At 50.6% G+C, this 18,473-nt stretch overlaps 2 protein-coding genes across 6 annotated transcripts in view; one reads left to right on the plus strand and one right to left on the minus strand.

The window, feature by feature from the left end:
- Nucleotides 1-1,411, plus strand: part of AGK (acylglycerol kinase) — an 81,127-nt gene extending 79,716 nt beyond the window's left edge. For all 3 annotated transcript variants that reach the window (XM_078438535.2, XM_078438536.2, XM_081795081.1), the window contains one exon: nucleotides 615-1,411. In XM_078438535.2, coding sequence (XP_078294661.2) covers nucleotides 615-752 — 138 coding nt within the window. In that variant the 3' untranslated portion in view covers nucleotides 753-1,411. The remainder of the gene's footprint in view (nucleotides 1-614) is intronic.
- Nucleotides 1-18,473, minus strand: part of DENND11 (DENN domain containing 11) — a 53,372-nt gene that overhangs the window by 6,215 nt on the left and 28,684 nt on the right. For 2 of the 3 annotated variants that reach the window (XM_060633298.3, XM_078438532.2), the window contains 5 exons: nucleotides 13,102-13,240; nucleotides 12,009-12,140; nucleotides 11,632-11,782; nucleotides 10,925-10,993; nucleotides 3,281-9,235 (listed from right to left, as the gene is read on the minus strand). In XM_060633298.3, coding sequence (XP_060489281.1) covers nucleotides 9,040-9,235; nucleotides 10,925-10,993; nucleotides 11,632-11,782; nucleotides 12,009-12,140; nucleotides 13,102-13,240 — 687 coding nt within the window. In that variant the 3' untranslated portion in view covers nucleotides 3,281-9,039. Of the gene's footprint in view, nucleotides 1-3,280; nucleotides 9,236-10,924; nucleotides 10,994-11,631; nucleotides 11,783-12,008; nucleotides 12,141-13,101; nucleotides 13,241-18,473 lie in introns of those variants that run through there. The other variant, XM_060633297.3, reaches the window with a different exon arrangement.

An 18,473-nucleotide genomic window follows, 5' to 3' on the forward strand; every position in this document is an offset into this window, starting at 1 on the left:
GTTAGGAATATAAATTACGTAGTTACTCTGTGAGTAATACCTCAGGAAAAAGAGTTGCTGCAGATGGCTTTGGCAGGCTTCGTCGTCCCACGGCATTCAAAAAGGATTGTAGGTAAAACAAGCTGTCCCCACCGGGGGTGGCACCACAGTTTCAACATAGCAAATGTGGAACTAAATGCACAAATTATGGAAGGTTCTGTAGCATCTGTAATATTAATATTGCTGTGCTTTAGCTATAAGGCTAAGCAAGTCCTCCAGAAGAACCATGCAAACCATCAGGTGGACAGAGTGGTTTTCCTAGGTCATAGAACGTTGTTAAGTTTAGGAATTCCTGTACGATGTGGCAGGACCCCCGTATTTTAGTAAGTATTTTAAAATCCTCACCTTGTTTCTCGACTCCCAAAATACCCTGGGAAGAGAGAGAAGCCAAACAAGGGGAGGGGTTGAAAAAAAAGAGCTGGTGGCCGAATGCAGACATTTCCGGAACCAGCACCAGTAAGAGGCAGTGACACGGGTTTTTTTTTTTAAAGAACGGGAGGGTAATTCCCTGCGTGAGGGTGACGTTGTCCGGGGGCTGCGGGGGTGAGAGCCGTTGCAAATACTCTTCTCCGCAGGGCACGGGGGGCTCTTTCAGCATCGACAGCGAGGAGTACGAGGCGATGCCCGTGGAGGTGAAGCTGCTGCCCCGGAAGCTGCAGTTCTTCTGCGACCCCCGGAAGCGGGAGCAGCTGCTGCCGCGCTCGGCCCAGTGAGCGCCCAGGGAGCGGCGGCACCCCCGGTGGGACCAAAAGGGAGCAGAGGCCTCGGCAAGTACCCGCCCCTCCCCGCCGCGCATGCTCCTCCTTCCGTGTGACCACTGTCCCCCTCCGTGGCGCCGTCCCCCCCGGGGGCCCGCGTGCGGTGGAGGGAAAGGGGCCCGACCTCGCGCCGGCCCCCAGGTGCAGCCGGGCTTCTCCATGGGTGCTGCTGCTTTCTGAGCTCAGATTCGAATGTCGCTGGTCTCCGTCCTCCCCTCAGTCCAGAAACCTGTGAGGTGTTTCCCCCTCAGCCGCGATGCTGTAAGATACTAGTTTGTATTATTTTTTCCAGTAGCGCTTAAGTATTGGTTTGCATGAGAACCACCCGGGGGTGCATGCTGAAAACCTAGCAACTCAAGCTGGGGGTGGAGCCCCGGGATCTGCATTTCTAATTAAAAGCCCAGGTGCTTCTACTCCATGCGGTCCCCCAGCCTTGCTGGTCAGTGTGGTAAAGCACACCAGCCACCGTTCACGCACCCCTACGAGTATTTTGGAAGATCGTGTATCCCTCACACTTTCTAGATATCAACTTAAGAGTTGCCAGTATGTGTATTTCCTGGTGTCATGTAAATATTGGTTATTTTAAAATAAAGCTGTTATATCACTCTTTTAAACATATTTGGTGCAATTTAAATATACAGCAATTTGACTCTCATCCTCCATTTACAAAAATACACGAATAGGTTCTTTGGTTATTTCTATACACTTTCAGCAAAGAATGCTATCGTGATCTATTTTCATGCTTGAAATTTTATCACTTGCCCTATTTTCTTGCCAACAAAAAATATAAATGGAAATTCTTTAGTGTTAACCCAGAACTAATATTGTTTTCATCCATTTTATTTCGGTAATTTTTTAATTACCAAAAATGGATACTATAAACACTTCATGAGAATGCTCTTTATCCTAACGAGTTGAAGAACACATGTTACTTACAGCTTAGAACAGGACTCAACATCATTGATATTCCTTGTTCTTTATAGATCTAAGCACATAAGCAGAAGAGACAATTCTAATGTCATACATACAGTTCTTCGAATTCCTCTGGAATTACATGTCAAAAATTATTAATGATCTTCCTTTAGTTCGTTGAAAGCAGAAACCAGAAACTGGCTGGTTTGAGAAGGATTTGCTAACCAGGCTTTATAGCCCTTTACGTTCAATACTACCATCGGGATTTACCTTTGGTGCCCCTGAGGTTTTCAGACTCCAGAAGGCGATGCCCAGGTTGGAGGAGATGTGAGCCTTCCTCTTTGTAAAGAGGAAACGGGAGTGTAAAGGGGCAGATGGGCAGGCCTTGGCGACAGGCACATCCTTGGGCAGATCAGTTTTAGGACCGTATGTATGCCTGTGCCCATGAGGCCCTTGGAGAGTGAAGACTAATGCTTCAAAGGATTACAAAGCAGCTACAAAAAGCTCATGAATGAAGATCACAAAAAAACCAAGGCTTACCTGTTCAGCTCTGTATCCTTCAGAGTGGTGTTAAAAGCTGTGCTTTGGCCTCCAAAACCCTGCAGTGGAAGGAGGACCCACACCCTGGTGCCCACAGAGGGGAGCAGGGATGCTGTGGGAGGAGGAAAAGTTTGTACGGGAGCGAGGAGCATCTTACACCTTCTTGGTTTTCTGATAAGACTGTAAAGGACGAGCCCAGAAGCCGGCTCGCTCCCTCCCTGATCGGCTACCAGCATGTGTATTTATTTAGTGAATCGGGTCCTTGCGGTGAAACAGTGGGATTTCAACTGGGGAAGGATATCGAATAGATTAATATCTGTATGCGTTCTGAAATCTAGGCTCCCTGGTGTGAATTTTGCCTTCTTGATTCAGGCTCTTTCCTGTGAGAATGTGGTTTCTTATCGTTCATGCTCTTGTTCTTTCCATGGTCCTGGCGCAGAACATCCAGGTGAAGGACACTCCTGTTAGGCACAAACCTTTTGAAAGACGAATTTTACTCAAAAGCCAGATTATTTCTAATACAAATCCAGATGCTTCTGGCACGCAAGTCTTTTGCTTGGTGCCATGGCTGGTCTGGGCACATGGCTGTCGTGACTGCGTGCAGTGCTTTGTTTACACACGCAACAGATTCGCCGTGTTCTCACCCCATCCCTGGGAAGTGGGTACCATCATACGGTCATGTGCCTTGGAAAGCAGGAACCTGGCGTTGAATACAGCATCTGTGATGTTAGGAATTTTACCCTTACACTAACTCCCCCAAAGGTTAAAAATGAAAGAAAACTTCAGTGTGTGGGTGTGTATATGTACGCCCAGTCCTGGCTCTTCCGGACGGCATGATTCTTCCCAGCTTTGGTCCCCATTACCTGGAGGATGTTCATGCAGACCGTGGCCTCTAGGAGAACAGGTACCAGGCGCCCCGGTTGCTCTGTCACTGTGACGTCCGCATTCAGGTTCTGCTCATACACTGGGCCATCCCTCCTTCCTACCACAAACCACATTTCTCGGGCCAGGGAAGGACTGAAACGCACACGTTCATGTTAAAATGTGAATTTTAATTGTAAAAATTGTTTTCTGTAAATATAGTTATATCAACCTCTCTGCACACAACTTGGTTCCGATATATACAGATATGATATACACAGATGTTATTTGTACCACAAAACAATCATTAAACATTCACTCCTCATAGCTTCAGGATTAACACCAGCTTTCTTTAGAGCATTAAAATCATTACCATCAAAACAGAAGAACGTACCTATGCGACTAGTATTCAGGGTGAAATTTATCAACTGTCTTACTAGCTTCATACTATGAGGTCAAGAATTTAAACAAAAATAGATTCAGTGTCTCTTATTGCTAGAACTCTTATGCTGGGGTATTAAAATAGGGGTTTGACATTTAAGGCGACAGGGAGGCTATGTTAATCCTAACTTGGGAGAAATAGGAAAACCATTTTTCCAAGGCTACAACCATTCCTTTTTCAGAAAAGGTTGACTTCCCAGACCTATAAAAAAAAAAAAAATTCAGCCAACAAGCTTGGGTAAATAAGGAGGTTGATTTTCTTTTCCTCTACTCTGTACCCCTGAAGTGTCCTAGCTGGACTGCTCAACAGCACAAAATTCATACCTTTCCTCATTATGGTCTTTGTGGGCACTCGAGTCAAACTATTCCTGAGGCCGCCTTCCAAGTTTTTGAACACTTTTTATCTTCGCTTCATTTGGCCTAAGGAGGTTTTCACTCCAACATCAATGAAATCTATTTGCAACCAGCTAACTCTATGACCTCTCTGGGGATTTTTCATTTTGTGGATCCTCCCTGGCTAATTTCTAAGGCCCTGCCCTACTCTACCCCTGCATTCCCCAGCTGTCTTTAGAAAGCAGACTAAATGTATCGTTAGTCTAAACACGCCTTCCAAAGCCAACGTAATTCACACCTATCCTTACACTACGGTAAGTAAATAAATTTTCTGAATTTAGATTACGTTACTGCTAAAAGCCCATCCTATGCTGAGCTTCTGGAATAACTCTAAAGAGGGCTTCCCCCCGGCCCCCCATCATTGTTTGTAATCACTAGAAAATTCTTACTTCCTTTCTAAATGAGTTTTACCCAACTGCCCCCGTCTTCCGGCTCCAGAGAGAAAGTGCCAGGCAGAAGACCACGTGGCTTCAGGAAGAGGCCTGCTGATCGGCCTCCTCACGTGAAGCAAGAGTTTCCCTTGAGGTCGCTGCCCGTGCCATCCTCTCGAAGACCCTCCCGTTCACCTCCCAGAGAGCGTGGCTAAGGCTCCCAGCACAGTGTCCTTATTCACGCTCAAAGACGAATAATGACACTTCTATGAGGTTTCAGTTGCTTCCAAGTTACAAAACTTGTTTCTTCCAGGATTCTAGTTTTGAGATTTTCTTCCGTTTCCACATCTGCACACTTAATTCATCACATAATAATATCGACATAAAAATAAACTCCCATTTCTCATAAGAAAAACAGTAACTTAATTCACAGTTAGCCTTTCTCCCAACACTCAGTGCCCTAGCAGCTCCTGGGAACAGAGGTATATTAGTCATCAGATGGAATCTTCGAAACCCACGGACTCAGGGGTAAGAGGAGCCCTTGACCCCTTCTCTTCCCCTACCTGAAATCAGAGAAGGGTTTTCCTGAAACAAGAAGGGGCAGGTGGGGGCCAGCGGAGGTAAGCCCCCCGGCCCTGGAGGAGCCTCACCGCAGGGCACGAAGTGCGGGAAGACCCTGGGGCTGGACCTCAGATCCTGAGCCCACTAGTGAGGAACTGGACAGGGAGGTGAAAGCCCCCGCATGACGTGTTGGTCCCCATGTTGACTTTCCTGCCTATTTCAGAACTGGCATCCTACGAAGGAAAGTTCAGTGTCAAGCTGAACGTTGTCTTACAATTTTATTCGACGCCCTCCTGCTCCTTTACCTTTCCAAGTATGATCTGTACGGGGACTGGAGAAAACATCTCAATCCATTCCCTGGGCTATGCAGTTTCAGGGGGAAAAAAAAAAGGTCCCTGAGGCCCCTGCCTCTTCTCAGAGGGTTGCTGTCCTACCATTAAAACGTTAATTCATGACTGCTCTTTACAAAAGCTTCCCTGAAGGCCTCGGTTTAAAGGTGAATCATCTCATCTTTTTACTGTGTTGGAAGGGCTTTCAGTGGATCAAGACGAATAGCAAGTTCGTCCTCGTAGCCACCGGAATGAAAAACAGCGATTCAGCTCGGATTTCTCTTTACTTTTATCTTCCGGTTAAAATATCAGGGAGTTACACTGATAAATGAGTCTTCACAGGTGGTATTTAGAATGATCTGTGCCCTGTGCTACACTTCAATTTCCCATCTTGATTTTCACAAGGAGCAAAACAAGGGAAGCTATAGATGCAAATTCTGGGCCGAGTTATTTCTATCGTTACCAATGAATTCGGCACCCCTCCCCGGCCGAGTGGAAGAGGTGCCGTGCCGGATGGCGGCTGTGGGAGGCGAGAGCCTTCTGACTCACGGCCGTCCTGGCTGCCGGAGGACCGTGCAAGGCCCCAGGTGGCACAATGATACTGGAACAGACACTGGGCCTAAGGAGTGCTTCGTGCTTGTCTAAAGCCATAGTTAATTCTACACAAATTGGCCCACCCTTTTTGCTCTCGTAGGAGATAAATCCTACCGTTTCTGACTCCTGAAGAAAGAAGCCTAAGCCAGAGGGCAACCAGACATTCTCCCCATGGCTGACTATTACCATCTGCCGAGCCTGCAGAATTAGAAAAATCCACCTAAATGGGCCTCTGTCGCTTTGGTGGGACGTCAGTAAACCCCAGGCCTGGGTTCTTGGTCCCACAAGGAGTCCTGCCACCTGGTTTTTTCTGCCTTGATTCAACGGTGGCAGCAGCCCAGGTGTCTCAGGTCAGCAACGTTTCCAGGTGACCACATGGCTCATAGCATGGCATTAGACCAGGCTGAGAGTTCTCAGAAGGACCCAGCCAGCTGAGAGGAGGCAGGGGAGGGGGTGAGGTTCAACAGCACAGAAGGGCAGAAGGCTACCACGGGTCCAGCCACCCCACCTAGGCTTCCAGCTCTGCCCCAAGGGTCGGTGGTAATCATCCCCGCCCTCCAGAGCTTATCGATCTACGAGGCGGTGAAGAAGAACGTTGACCAATGTCTTCTGACCGAAAGCAGAAGGGTTTTAAGGAAATAGTTCAACAGTGACAGAAAAGCTGGTCCACGTGGCTTCTAGCTTCTGTAACTGCAGGGAGCCCTGCCGGGTACCTCACTCTCCGGTTCCCCTTGTAGAGAAGGGGCAGCCGCTAACTGGAGACACTGGGGAGAGGACAGGGGGATGGAAGCAGGGGTGGGGGACAGAGCAAGTCTTCCAAAGGGGACCTCCGTATGACTGACTACAGAGCGACGGGGCATGTTGCTCAGTCAGCCAGAGGTGCTGTGTTGGGCTTCTGGCTAATAATGACACTGGCAAGGGAAGGACGGCTGGGTCTCCTCACAGAGGGAATACAGGGCAGGAGGGGGAGCAGTTCTGTCCTGGGGTCAGCTGAGCCCAGGCTCACTCGTATTATTCCCCTCCGTGCCCAGCCCCCAGCCCCCTGCCCGAGGGTGAGGGGGCGGCCCACAGCCGCCAGACAACTGCCTGGAAGAGTCTGCAGCTAAAGGGAACCCAGAACCCCGACCCGCCACGCAAAGGAAAGAACAGAAACCTTATTTTCACCTTACGACCTTTACATGAGCACTTATGAGCTTGGAGTTACAATTCCACAGAAACACAAGTGTATGCATGCAGAAGGGCGCGGGGACGGACGTGCTTTAAGATAGTCCTTTCCAACAAACCCCTCAATTCCAGAGGAAGGGGGCCTGCGTCCACCAAGAGAATCCGACCTTTCCTGCTTCCGATCGACCATCCCCCTAACTTAGAAAACCTTGAGCCTTCAGATAGCACTAAAAGTCACCATGACTTGACCCAAGTCCGAAAGGCTGCTCCTTCCCCAGAGACAAGAGAAGGTTGCTCTTCAAGGAAAGAGGCGGCGAGGCTTTTTTTGTAAACATCTATATTACTGAAATGGCTAAATCCACACTGCAGAGGAGAAAAGTGTATTAGTTGTACAGTTTACATTTCAATGCCCAAACTTATTTATATATTTACATAAAAGAACCTACTTTGATTAATCAATACATATTTGCATTTTTACATGTGAATTTCTTTAGTCGTGAATCCCCTATCATGGAACTACAGTGAAAATATTTTTGAGTAAAGCAGTGAGCCCTGAAAAGCTGTAAGACTTGTGTGCCATCCACTTGAAAGTCATTTCTCTGCTGTGTGTAGTAGCCTGGCTGGAACCTGGTCACAGACATGGACACACGGATGGCTATTCCAGTAACAGAGCCAGGCAAGAAGATCGAGAGGGAAGAAAGTCACCAACAACCCAGGAGCCCAAGTCAAAATCCTAAACTATGGCCAAAAAAAGCCCTAACCTCTACTCACAGGAGCTGGCTTCAAATACCTACGGTCTCACCTAAGTTGGCATTCCTGGAATGCACAGCCAAAGAGAACAGGCAGGGACCCACAGGAGCCGTCCCACACCAAAACATGTCACAGGGACACAGGTAAACTCATCACTGACGCTCGGGGGTTCCAACCACTTCTCTAGGTGAAGGCACTATCAAATTTGCTCTCCAACAAACGTGTTCTGTCTCTGGCCCCAACTGCTTAGCTCAAGGACTGTCAACTCTGCTGGCAAGAAATCTGTTTGTGAGGGCCCCAGACTGGTACACAGTCTTGTTCCATGCTTCAAACTCTGAGTAACCAACTCCGGATTCTTGCTGGAATATGGAATCCAGTGAATCTCTGTTTTGATCCCGAGGCTCTGCTGGTGATATGTCCAGAGAACTCTCAGAGAAACATCTTCTGCTCTATCCTCTTTGAACCCCAACTGCTCTACCTTTGGTGGGAACAAACATTGCTCTAAGAGCATAGTTAGCCCTTAAAGGAAGCTCAATTGTAAAATGAATTTGCTTGCAAGCTCCAGGGCCATCCCTGAAGGAGCGGGATTCAGAGAAAGGAGGAGTTTTACGTTGAGTGGCCACCGTTAATTTACTCTGAGAAAAGTTTCAACACTTCAGGCTACAATTTTACTTTCCAGCTGGCTGGTAAGAAACCTCTTCTTGTCATTCTGTCCTTAGAGAAGCTCATGCTTTGTGACGGAAACATCCTCTTGTTCCTCTTTGAGGTCTCCACTCACGTGAACAGAGAAGACAGATTTGCCCCAGCGAACAGGAAAAGGGATCTGATCCCAACACTGGACTCCCGGAACTGATAAAACACCTCGAAAGGTCATGAGCTCTAGCTTCCACCTTGAGGAGATGCACGTACAAGGCCACCCTGGACAGAATACCGCAAGGGACGAACTCCTGGAGACTTTCTGAACAGCCCACCCCAGTGTTTCCGAGCTCAGCCCGCTCCCAGTGACACATGGCCTTCACCACATCCCCTCAAGTCACTCGACCAGGACACAAGAGAAGCCACTCGGATGACGCCTATGACAAAACCCAGGCAGTAGCTCTGGGAGAAAGTGGTCCATTCCAACATGGCACCAGGGCAGGGCACAAAACCAAGGTGGTCTCATCTTACCACTAGGAAGGAAGGGAGAAAGGAGATTGCAAAAAATCACATTTGTTGGGAAGTATAAACCATATTCCTTTGTGTCAACTTAATAAAAAAGGAGGTCCTTGGGGGCCCAGTGTGAACTCCCCACATGAGGAGCGGCTCACCGGTCTGGGCTCACTCTTCCTATGGGCAGCAGGGGTTGTCAATGACCAACATGACGTCGATGCCATAGGCCTCCAGCAGGTCCATCAGAAAGCTCCGGTCCCCTTGGGGGTCTAGACCCATGCCCCGGGCGTGCTCAGCGGTCAGAGTTTTGTCTTGACTGGCGGACACCTCCAACAGAGTCTGAAATATCCGGTTGTTCTGCTCTAGGAAAAACCTGTGTTCACAAGATAAGACACACGGAAGGGAGGGCAGAAAAAAAAAAAGGGTCACCAAATAATCCACACATGGGGAACCAAAACTACATTGCTTTAATATGCTTTTAAATGCTTTCAAAAATAGAATGATCTCTAAAAAAATAAGAAAATTAGGACCAAAGTTCAAGGGTTACTAAAGTGACACCAACTTTAGCAAAGAAACCGCTAGCATTAATCATGGCATGACCTGCAAAGTCCCCAAACTTGGGGACTTTTGGCCTGCCTTCCAAAAACAAACTTTCCTATGGAAGGTTACTACATACACTGTGTTCTTTGTTCTGCTTAGTCAGAAGGGGAAGAGAAAGAAAAGACAAAACCCTAAAAAAATCCTGATGATCCAGCTCTGAGGTCAAGACTTAAACGTGAGAAACTAAAATTCACCTTCAAAGCCCCGGACAGGTCACTGGGGCCAGCAGCACGGACGAGCCTTAGCGGGGACAGAGCAGGGCCCTGAGAGGCTCTCCAGCCTGAGAGCCATCGCAGAGCACGCCAGGCTGTGGCTGGCCATCCACAAGGAAGAGGTGGGGCTCGGGGCTGGGGCAGGCACGGGGATGTCTTGTAGCTACCACGGCTGGGAGTGAAAGGCCAAGGGGCCGTGGAGCCCCACTGTAGGCACCAATACTGCCCTAGCTCCCCACCATCCTCCGGTATTTCTTTTCCTTTGGTTACTTTTTTTTGTGTGTCGGGGGGGGGGGGGGAGGGGGGGTATTATACACAGAGTGTGATTTACGTGTCACCGATTTATGGTGCTACGTAAATTTATGAGCCATGTTCAGAAAAGGCGTGAACTGTCTAGACTTTTCAGATCTATTCCAAGGGGCTCTCAGGTTCCACCAAGGCATCTAAGTGCCCAAAGAAGTTCTAACTGCTCGTGAATTTCAGGTGCAGTGGAACGCATTAGACCCTGAGGAGCCTCCTGGATCATTTCCGAAAACCTGTACCTCTCAGCATCGTGCATGGGTGGGGAGGTACGCTTTAGTAGAATCCAAGAACTACACCTCTGTTGAAATGTCCACATTAAGTTCTCAACATCCAAGCCAGAGATGGTTCTCGCTGCAAGTGCCATGTTCCTCACCCCGACCCCGGGGCCTGGGGAAGGAAGTCCAGACAGGAAGCCAGGATAATTGGTTTCCGTTCCAATCACAGTTCTGTTCGCCCTGCCGAGCGCTGTTTCACAAGCTGCTCAGAAGTTACATAAATGCTGTAAGGTATGAAGACTATGGCTCCTGCCCCCAACCACGAACCAACATATCTGGGGGCAGGGGATTTCATTAGGTTCAAAAGTTAACATTTCTGATCGTCCCGTAACACTGAACGCAAGGAACTCTTTATTCGAGCGAAGCAACGGATGAGAAGCCCCCGCACCCTGCAGGGCAGACGCTTCTGGGCAGTGGACATCTGGATGCACACGCTCAACGGAAAGACAAAACATCAGGACTTCCGTTTTTCTCTTCCCTGTCCGCTGGGTGTCCCCCAGTGGCATTTAGGGCTCACGGTGGACTCCACACGGAGCCCAGCTCTCAGTGTACTCGGCAGCGATAAAGGCCATCCCTGGCCTGCCAAGCGTGACACGGGAGGGGTCGAGGCCCAAGGCGGCGAGTGCTTAGGGGTCCTGGGAAGCCCCACGACCGCTGCCCGGGCTGACTTACAGCACAAAGAGGTCCTCCTCACAGGGGGTGTAGTCGTCTTCCAGCTCCTGGGAGTACAGCAGCATCTGCCTGTGGTGAAGGAGGCCCCCGTCACACTCCGGTGCCGTCACAGGACCCCGGACATCGGCCAGGTCGTGGGTCAGGCACCTGCACGGGGCAGGCGGCCCCTGCCCCCGGCCCGAAAGCAGGGAGACCAGAAGGGAATCAACGGGCCTTGGAGCCAAAGCCCCCAGGGTCCAGGGCCAGCTCTGCCCCTGAGTGACCTCAGGCAAGTGGCAGTCTTTCGTAACTGCCCCTAAAACAGGGATAGGGATGGTGATGGTATTTATTTCGCCACCGGTACCAGGGGGTGCCGTTTACTTTACGGGGTAACCAAACTCCTGAGAACTGCGGGAGATGACGCAGAGGCAAGCTGCCAACACTGTGCTCGCCAGGTGCTCGTGCTCTTCCCTGGGCCTCCCCGGTTCCGAGCCCATCAGCCAGAGGTCACCTCCACACGCTCGCCGCCCGCATATCAGGCCAACACGCCAGGAGCCCGGCTTCGTCCGCCCCAGGCTCCCCTTCGTCCCCCATCTCCTGTGCAGTCGGCCGGCCCGGCTGAACTGAGAAGGGCAGTGCCCCGGGGCCGTCTCTCTCAGGGTGTGCTGGCCTTGGCCGCGCCCGCCACCCCGCGTGGGCACGCACGTGCCGGGACCGGCTCCCGCTACCTCTGCTCGTTGAGCCGCCGGTACTTCTCCCGGTCGGCGCTGTTGATCCTCAGCAAGGGCTGCAGGTGGCCGTGGTGCGTCTTCACATTCTGGTTATCCACGTAGACGTCGTACAGTTCCCGCTTCTCCTCGAAAATCTTCTCAGTGGTGCCTGTGACAGCCAAGCTCAGGGTATGGGAACCCGGAGGCCATCGCTGAGAGGCACCAGCCCGACCCCACCGGGGAAACAAGGGGTCCGGGAGCCCCGCACTGCGAGGAGAGGAGAAGGGGCCCCCGGGGAGCGAGCTGGAAGGCCAGAGCCTGGCTTCTGGCAGAGCCGGCCCGGGGAGCCGGGGCAAGGATGTGCGGGCGGGGTGCAGGGAGGGCCCCGTACTCACAGGCCACATAGGACACCTCTACCTCCAGGCTCTCGATGTCGGCCACGTTCACGTAGAAGAAAGGCTTGGACTCGGGAATGGCGCCCCCGATGCCAGGCAGGGAGACGTTGGCCAGGCAGCAGCAGCAGTACACTGTGGGACAGGGGAGGTGAGAGAGGAGTGTGGCCCGCCCCCCTCGGAGCAGTCAGCCTCCGAGGACGCCGCGGAGGGCTTGGCTCTGCGCTGTCCCGGCACCGGAGTCACAGGAGGCTCTGGCATTCTGAGGGGTGGGGCGGGGGCACGAGCCTCTCGGGTCCCACAGCGGAACCGGACCTCCAGTCGCGCCAACGGTGCCTCACCCCCTCCAGCTTCCAGTGCGCAGCTCACCGCGTCCCGCTTAGACTCTGGCACTGCTGACCTTCCCCCATCTCCGAACCCCCGCCTGCGATAACCCCTGTTTCTCCCGGCTCCCTCCCTGCTTCTGATGGCCCCACCGCAGTCTCCTCTGTCCTGCACCTTTACTGCTCCACCTCCTGTGCCCGCATCACCTCCCTGCACTCGCGCTCTTCCCGGGTGACGCCATCCGTCCCGCGGTCACTGGCACTCCACACGCCGGCCTCGCTTTCCCCCCAAGTCCTGACCCACCCGCACCAGCGCCTGTGTCCACCTCACGGAGGCCTCACAGCAGACACGCACCATATTCAAAGCCAGTGCTGTCATTCCACCCCCTACTCCTCCTGGACCCTCATCTGGTGGCCCCCCCATCCTTGTCATCCTGGACCCCTCCTCCATTACCTCACACACATCAGAACCTTCCAACCCAATCACACACCAACTCTTGCCAAGTTTTCCTCTTTACTGTATCAGAATCCCCATCTCCTCTCGCCACCTACCTCTTACTAGACCACGGATGCGTCCCCCAACCAACCTTCTTCACGGCCGCCAGGGCCCACATTCTAGAATGCAAGTCCGGCCCTGGCATTCCCAGGCTGAAAACCTGGGACCCTCCTGGGACAGCCCCAACATTTCTGAACTCGGTCAACAACGCAAAGACTCGAGCAGTTTCTGCCCCGAGAAACTCACGACACAACACCCAACCTTGGTGTTTAGTTACCTCTATAACATACAACGCCCACAGGAGGGGGAGAAAATATCAAAATGCGCTTTCGAAGTAAGGCAAATTTCCAAAGGATGAGGATCTGTTCTCCAAAGAACTTGATAAACTGAGACATGCAGCCGGCTGGGTGAGTGATCTGAAAAAATAAAGGAGAGGAGAAGAGCTTGTTAAAAAATGTGAAAAACGTCCCGTGCAGATGTGTGCTAACCACTCCCCACACCCCTGCACCACAGACATCACAAAGTACAACCAACAGATGCATTAAGGGACAGTTACTTCCACACAAGATGGTATTTTTCTCTAAAGTCTCACCTTTATGCTGGGTTTCGATACTGCAACAGCTCCCCTGATACAGTGAGGTCTGAGTTTAGGGATCATTAAGTACTCAGGAGAGAGAGGCACAGAGGACACAAGGCTGAACCTAACTTTTGAAGAGTCAGAAAAGTCTCTGAAATGACAGTACCTCTCAATGAGAACATCCAACTCGAAACCATGATTGAGCCCTGGAAGGAGTACAGTGACGAGCCAACGGTCTCATATCAGCTCCCCAAGTACTCAGGGGCCGTGTGAGGTGAGGGGTTGTGCAGGCAGGAAGACCCACGCCCCCTGCCCCCTCCCCGGCCTGACCACCACTGCACGTCGGGTCCAGCCTCTTCCTTCTCGATAACTGCAAGAGCCTATCGGCCCCTGCAGACTGCTTCTAGGAGCCCTGAGCCAGGAATACCCCAGAAGCTCTGACCTCAGAAAAGCTTAATTCCAACCCGGCTCTGCCATTTAGTAAGGGAAGGCCTTGAGAAAGTAGCCAACTTTCCGGTTCACTTTCCGCATGCGAAACGGGGAGGCCATCCCATCCCTCACATGGCTCTCCAGGATTATGAGACAAAACACATGAAATACACAGGAGCCGATGCAACAAATAAATGCGCAGCGTCACTTCCAAGCACAAGTGTCAGAAGCAGTATCGTTCACCACCCCTGGGGGGCGCCGGTGAGAGCACTTCAGAGGAGCGGTACCCACACCAAGGCAGAGTGCTGGGCCTGCTGGCTAGGAGACCTTGAGACACGCAGCACCAGAGCCTCCCTTTCCCAGGCAGCACCCCAGCACCACTGCCTCTCAGTTGTCCCGAGTGGGCAGAAAGGCTGCCCTCCGCTGAGGGTCCCTGTCCTGCTCCTGTGCCTACCCCTCTCCCAGATCTCCAGGGGCAGAGGCGCCGAGCCACCGCATCTGGTCAGATTCCTACAATCACAATCTTTCACAAAAGTCCAAAGGTAACGACCCAACATTCACTACTAGGTATTTATCCAAAGGATACCAAAATGCTGATTCAAAGGGGCACATGTACCTCAATACTTACAGCAGTGTGCTATCAACGGTAGCTGAACTACGGAAAGAGCCCATATGTCCATCAACTGATAAATGGATAAAGAAGATGTAATACACACACACACACACACACACACACACACACACCGAATACTACTCCACAATCAAAAAGAATGAAATCTTGCCATTTGCTATGACATGCATGAAGCTAGAGTGTATTATGCTAAGTGAAATAAGTCAGAGAAAGACAAATATCATATGATTTCACTCATACATGGAATTTAAGAAACAAAGCAAATGAACATAGGGAAAGGGAAGCAAAAATAAGACAACAGAGAGGGAGGCAAACTACGAGACTCTTAACTACAGAGAACAAACTGAGGGTTGCTGGAGGGGAGGTGGGTGGGGGGATGGGCTAGATGGGGATGGGTGTTAAGGAGGCCACTTGTTCTGATGAGCACTGGGTATTATGTGTAAGTGATGAATCACGGAGTTCTACCCCTGAAACCAAAACTACACTGTATGTTAACTAACTTGAATTTAAATAAGAAAGAAACAAAGGCAACTATAGAGGAAAGGGAGCCCAGGCCTGTTCAGGTCCCTCCCAGCTCCCCTCCGCTGATCCTCAGGCCCCAAGCCCCAAGCACTGGGAAGGCCTGCCAGCATTTTGTCCAAATGTGTCCTGGGCCCCAGGATCCCAGAATAAATGACCAATCCTTAATTCTGATCTTATTCATTCATTCATGAATGCATGGACGCACACACACAAGAAATAGTTCTCACATACTTTGCACAAACACTGTTTAGTCTCAGCCCAACAATGAATGGCAAGGCCCAGCCCCTGCCCCCATATAGCCTGGAGACTACTAGAAGAAGCAGGTGCACACGTGAGCCAATCCCAGCCTGAGAGCCGAAATGGGAGAGGGCAGGGCTGCAGGAGTGCACAGGAGAGACTGATTCTAGAGAGACAGGGAAGACTTCCTGGAGGCAGCGTGTCTCATCTTTGACATGAAGGGTAACTGGAGGGAGGGCGTTCTTGGTGGCGGGACCAGCGCGTGCCGAGGCCCGGAGATAGGACACAACTGCCAGTAGCTGAGGCGCTGGGCCTGGGCTGCACCAGGGCGATGCGGGAAGTGGCCACGATGAGGAAGAGCCACCCTCTTCTGGAGGCCGCGGCAGAGAACACGCACCCCTCTCGACCTGACCCTGTCCGACCACACGACACAACAGACGTTTCTCCTCTTAAAATCCACCTCTCCCTTCTGGGCCTCGTTCTGCTGCAGCTTTTACAAGGAACTCTTTCCCTGGCTTGTGCTGGCAACGCCTGGGCTCTCTCTGTCCCTCGCCTCTCCTGTACCCCCGCCCAGGGACTCCGTCTGCTCCCTTCTCTCTCTCCCCACTTGTCCACTTCCCAAGGAGGGGGCTCTACCAGCCACTGCTGGACCCCTCCGAGCGGCCTCTGGCCGTCCTTCCTCCCTTGCCAGTTAGTGTTGACTCTGCAACGGCCTTAGATCTGACCCCGACTTTACATGTTCTTCATACATGTGTTCACTCTGTAAAAATTCACTTAACTATATATGTATGGTGTTCTTTTAACTTGTGGGGACAAAATATGGTGTTTCAATAGCTTACAGACAAATTTCTTTATATGTACCTATATGTGATAGTCCATAAACAGCCAGTGGAATCATATCATATATATTATTGTTTCAGTGCTGCCATTTTTTCCCTGGTCCTTTCCTGTTTTACATATGTAAGCACCATCCCTCCATACCTTATCTCATCCCCAGGTAATACATATATTAATAACCTAGTATATACACCCAAACACCGCCTCATGTTTATATATGCACGTATATGTATCTATCATTTCTGCACCTGAGGCTGTGACTATTTTATGAAAGCATATGATCGTATCACAAATGGTTTTCCGTACTTTGCTATTCTCACACAAAAACACTTGCTGGTAAACCTTGCACGTCAACTATGTATGCTCTAATTCGTTATTTATAATGGCTGTATAATATATGGGGCATTCTAATTCTCCACCGCTCTACACGATGCTGACTTAAACATTCTTATACAGACATCATTATATTCTGTTGGGTTATAGATATAGGGCAGATCCTAAGGGGTGGGATTGCTAACACAAAGGGTACTTGTATTTTCAATAGGTACTAACAAATTGATTTTGATTTTTTTTAAATGTTTTTATGTATTTATGTTTGAGAGAGAGAGAGAGAGAGAGAGAGAGAGAGCGAGAGCGAGCAGGGAAAGGGCAGAGAGAGAAGGAGACAGAATCCCAAGCAGGCTCCATACTGTCAGCAGAGAGCCAGATGTGGGGCTTGAACCCACGAACTGTGACATCATGACCTGAGCCGAAACCAAGAGCTGGACGCTTAACCAAATGAGCCACCCAGGCACCCCCTAACAAATTTGGAAGACCAGTCACATCTCCATCTGCAACCAACAAAGTACACTTCTTCCCGCATCACATCAACTAGAGTTTGGTAGGCATGTTAATGAGCAGCCCTCACTAGAGAAAAGCAGATGGCGATTTTACTTTCTCTCCTCTGTCCCTCCTTTGTGGCCTGTTAGGGAGAGGAATCTGGGGACACCCAGGTCAGATGCTGGTGACCCAGGTCACCTTGCTTAGGTTTCAAGATAGCCCAGCAGCAACTGGACTCAGAGCAAAAGCTGGGTCAGAGTTTGGAGTGGTGAGAAAAAGAGCAGGGTTCAGTCAATACAGACCCAGAACGCCCTAATGACCCTCTGACCATTTCTTGATTATTGCCTCTCAGGGCATGCCATGGGGTGGGGAAATCCTTAAACTATGTTCCCTGGACTCCCATGGCAGCTGGCTTCCAGTTAAGTTCGTCCGCGGGAGGCAATGACTGGGGACTGGAAGGCAGAAGGCAGGGAGAGGGAGCTCTCCGCTTTCTCACTCATGCTGGTATTTTGCCAGCAGCAGACGACGCGTCTGATTCTAACCTCCAGCTTCTCCCAGCAGCCGCAGCTCCAGCTGAGCCAGACCCCCCCAGAGGGTCCGGCAACAGCAGGTGCACAGTGCCTAGGACACCTGAGCACAGGCTGTGTAGGACTCCTCCTCAGGTTGCCACGGTTTTGATAACATCACCTCTCCAGTTATCCCAGCCCCGTGAGGGTGTGACAGGCAGTCCGGAAGAGGGCCCTGAGTAATCCCCACCTCTTGGTATTTACAGCCGTACGTAATCCCCTCTTCCTCTTGAGTAACTTGCTTTGACCAACAAAATATGGCAACATTGCAGGGCTGTCACTTCTATAATTAGGTTACAAAGGATTCTGATTTCCCTTTTGTTTTCACTTGCTGCCTTTGATGAAGCAAGCCACCGTGTTGGAGAGACCCACCTGGCTATGGACTGAGGACAACAAAGAGGCGGAGGTACTGAGGGCCTTGGTCCACTAGCCTTCAAGGATACCAATCCTCCAACAGTCACATGAGCCCAGAAGTGATACTGCCCCCGCCCCAGTCAAGCCTTCGGACAAGCCCCCAACCCTGGCCGATACCCTGCCCGTGGTGTCACGGGAGACCATGAAGCAGAGGACCCAGCCAAAACATGCCTGAATTCCTAGTTCACAGACCCTGTGAGATAATACATTTGTACTAATTCAAACCGTGAATCTGGGGATAATTTTTAATGCAGTGATAACTAATATAAGGTGGTAGCCGTCTCCAGTTAGAAGCATCTGTATTACCTTGCTCCCTTTTTGCTCCTTCAGTCTCCAGTGCCTAGATCACGGATTCCCTGTATGGAAGTAGCCTGGAATATCTAACATAGTTTGTGTTTTCCTGACGAGACCCTAACTGGTACTTAATAGGGTTCACATTCCATGGTCTAGTGTTTAAGGTTCTCTACCGTTTGATTCCAATCTATTTTTCCACTCTCTTCTCTCCTGCTCAGTGGACATAGGAATCCGTCCCAGTCCAGCTACAGGAAGACCTCGTTTTATTGCACTTCACTTTATCAGGCTTTGCAGACTGCATATTTTTTTTTTTTTTTATAAAA

Source organism: Panthera onca, chromosome A2 (assembly GCF_046562875.1).
Source record: "Panthera onca isolate mPanOnc1 chromosome A2, mPanOnc1 haplotype 2, whole genome shotgun sequence".
In the NCBI taxonomy this organism is placed as follows: Eukaryota; Metazoa; Chordata; class Mammalia; order Carnivora; family Felidae; genus Panthera; species Panthera onca.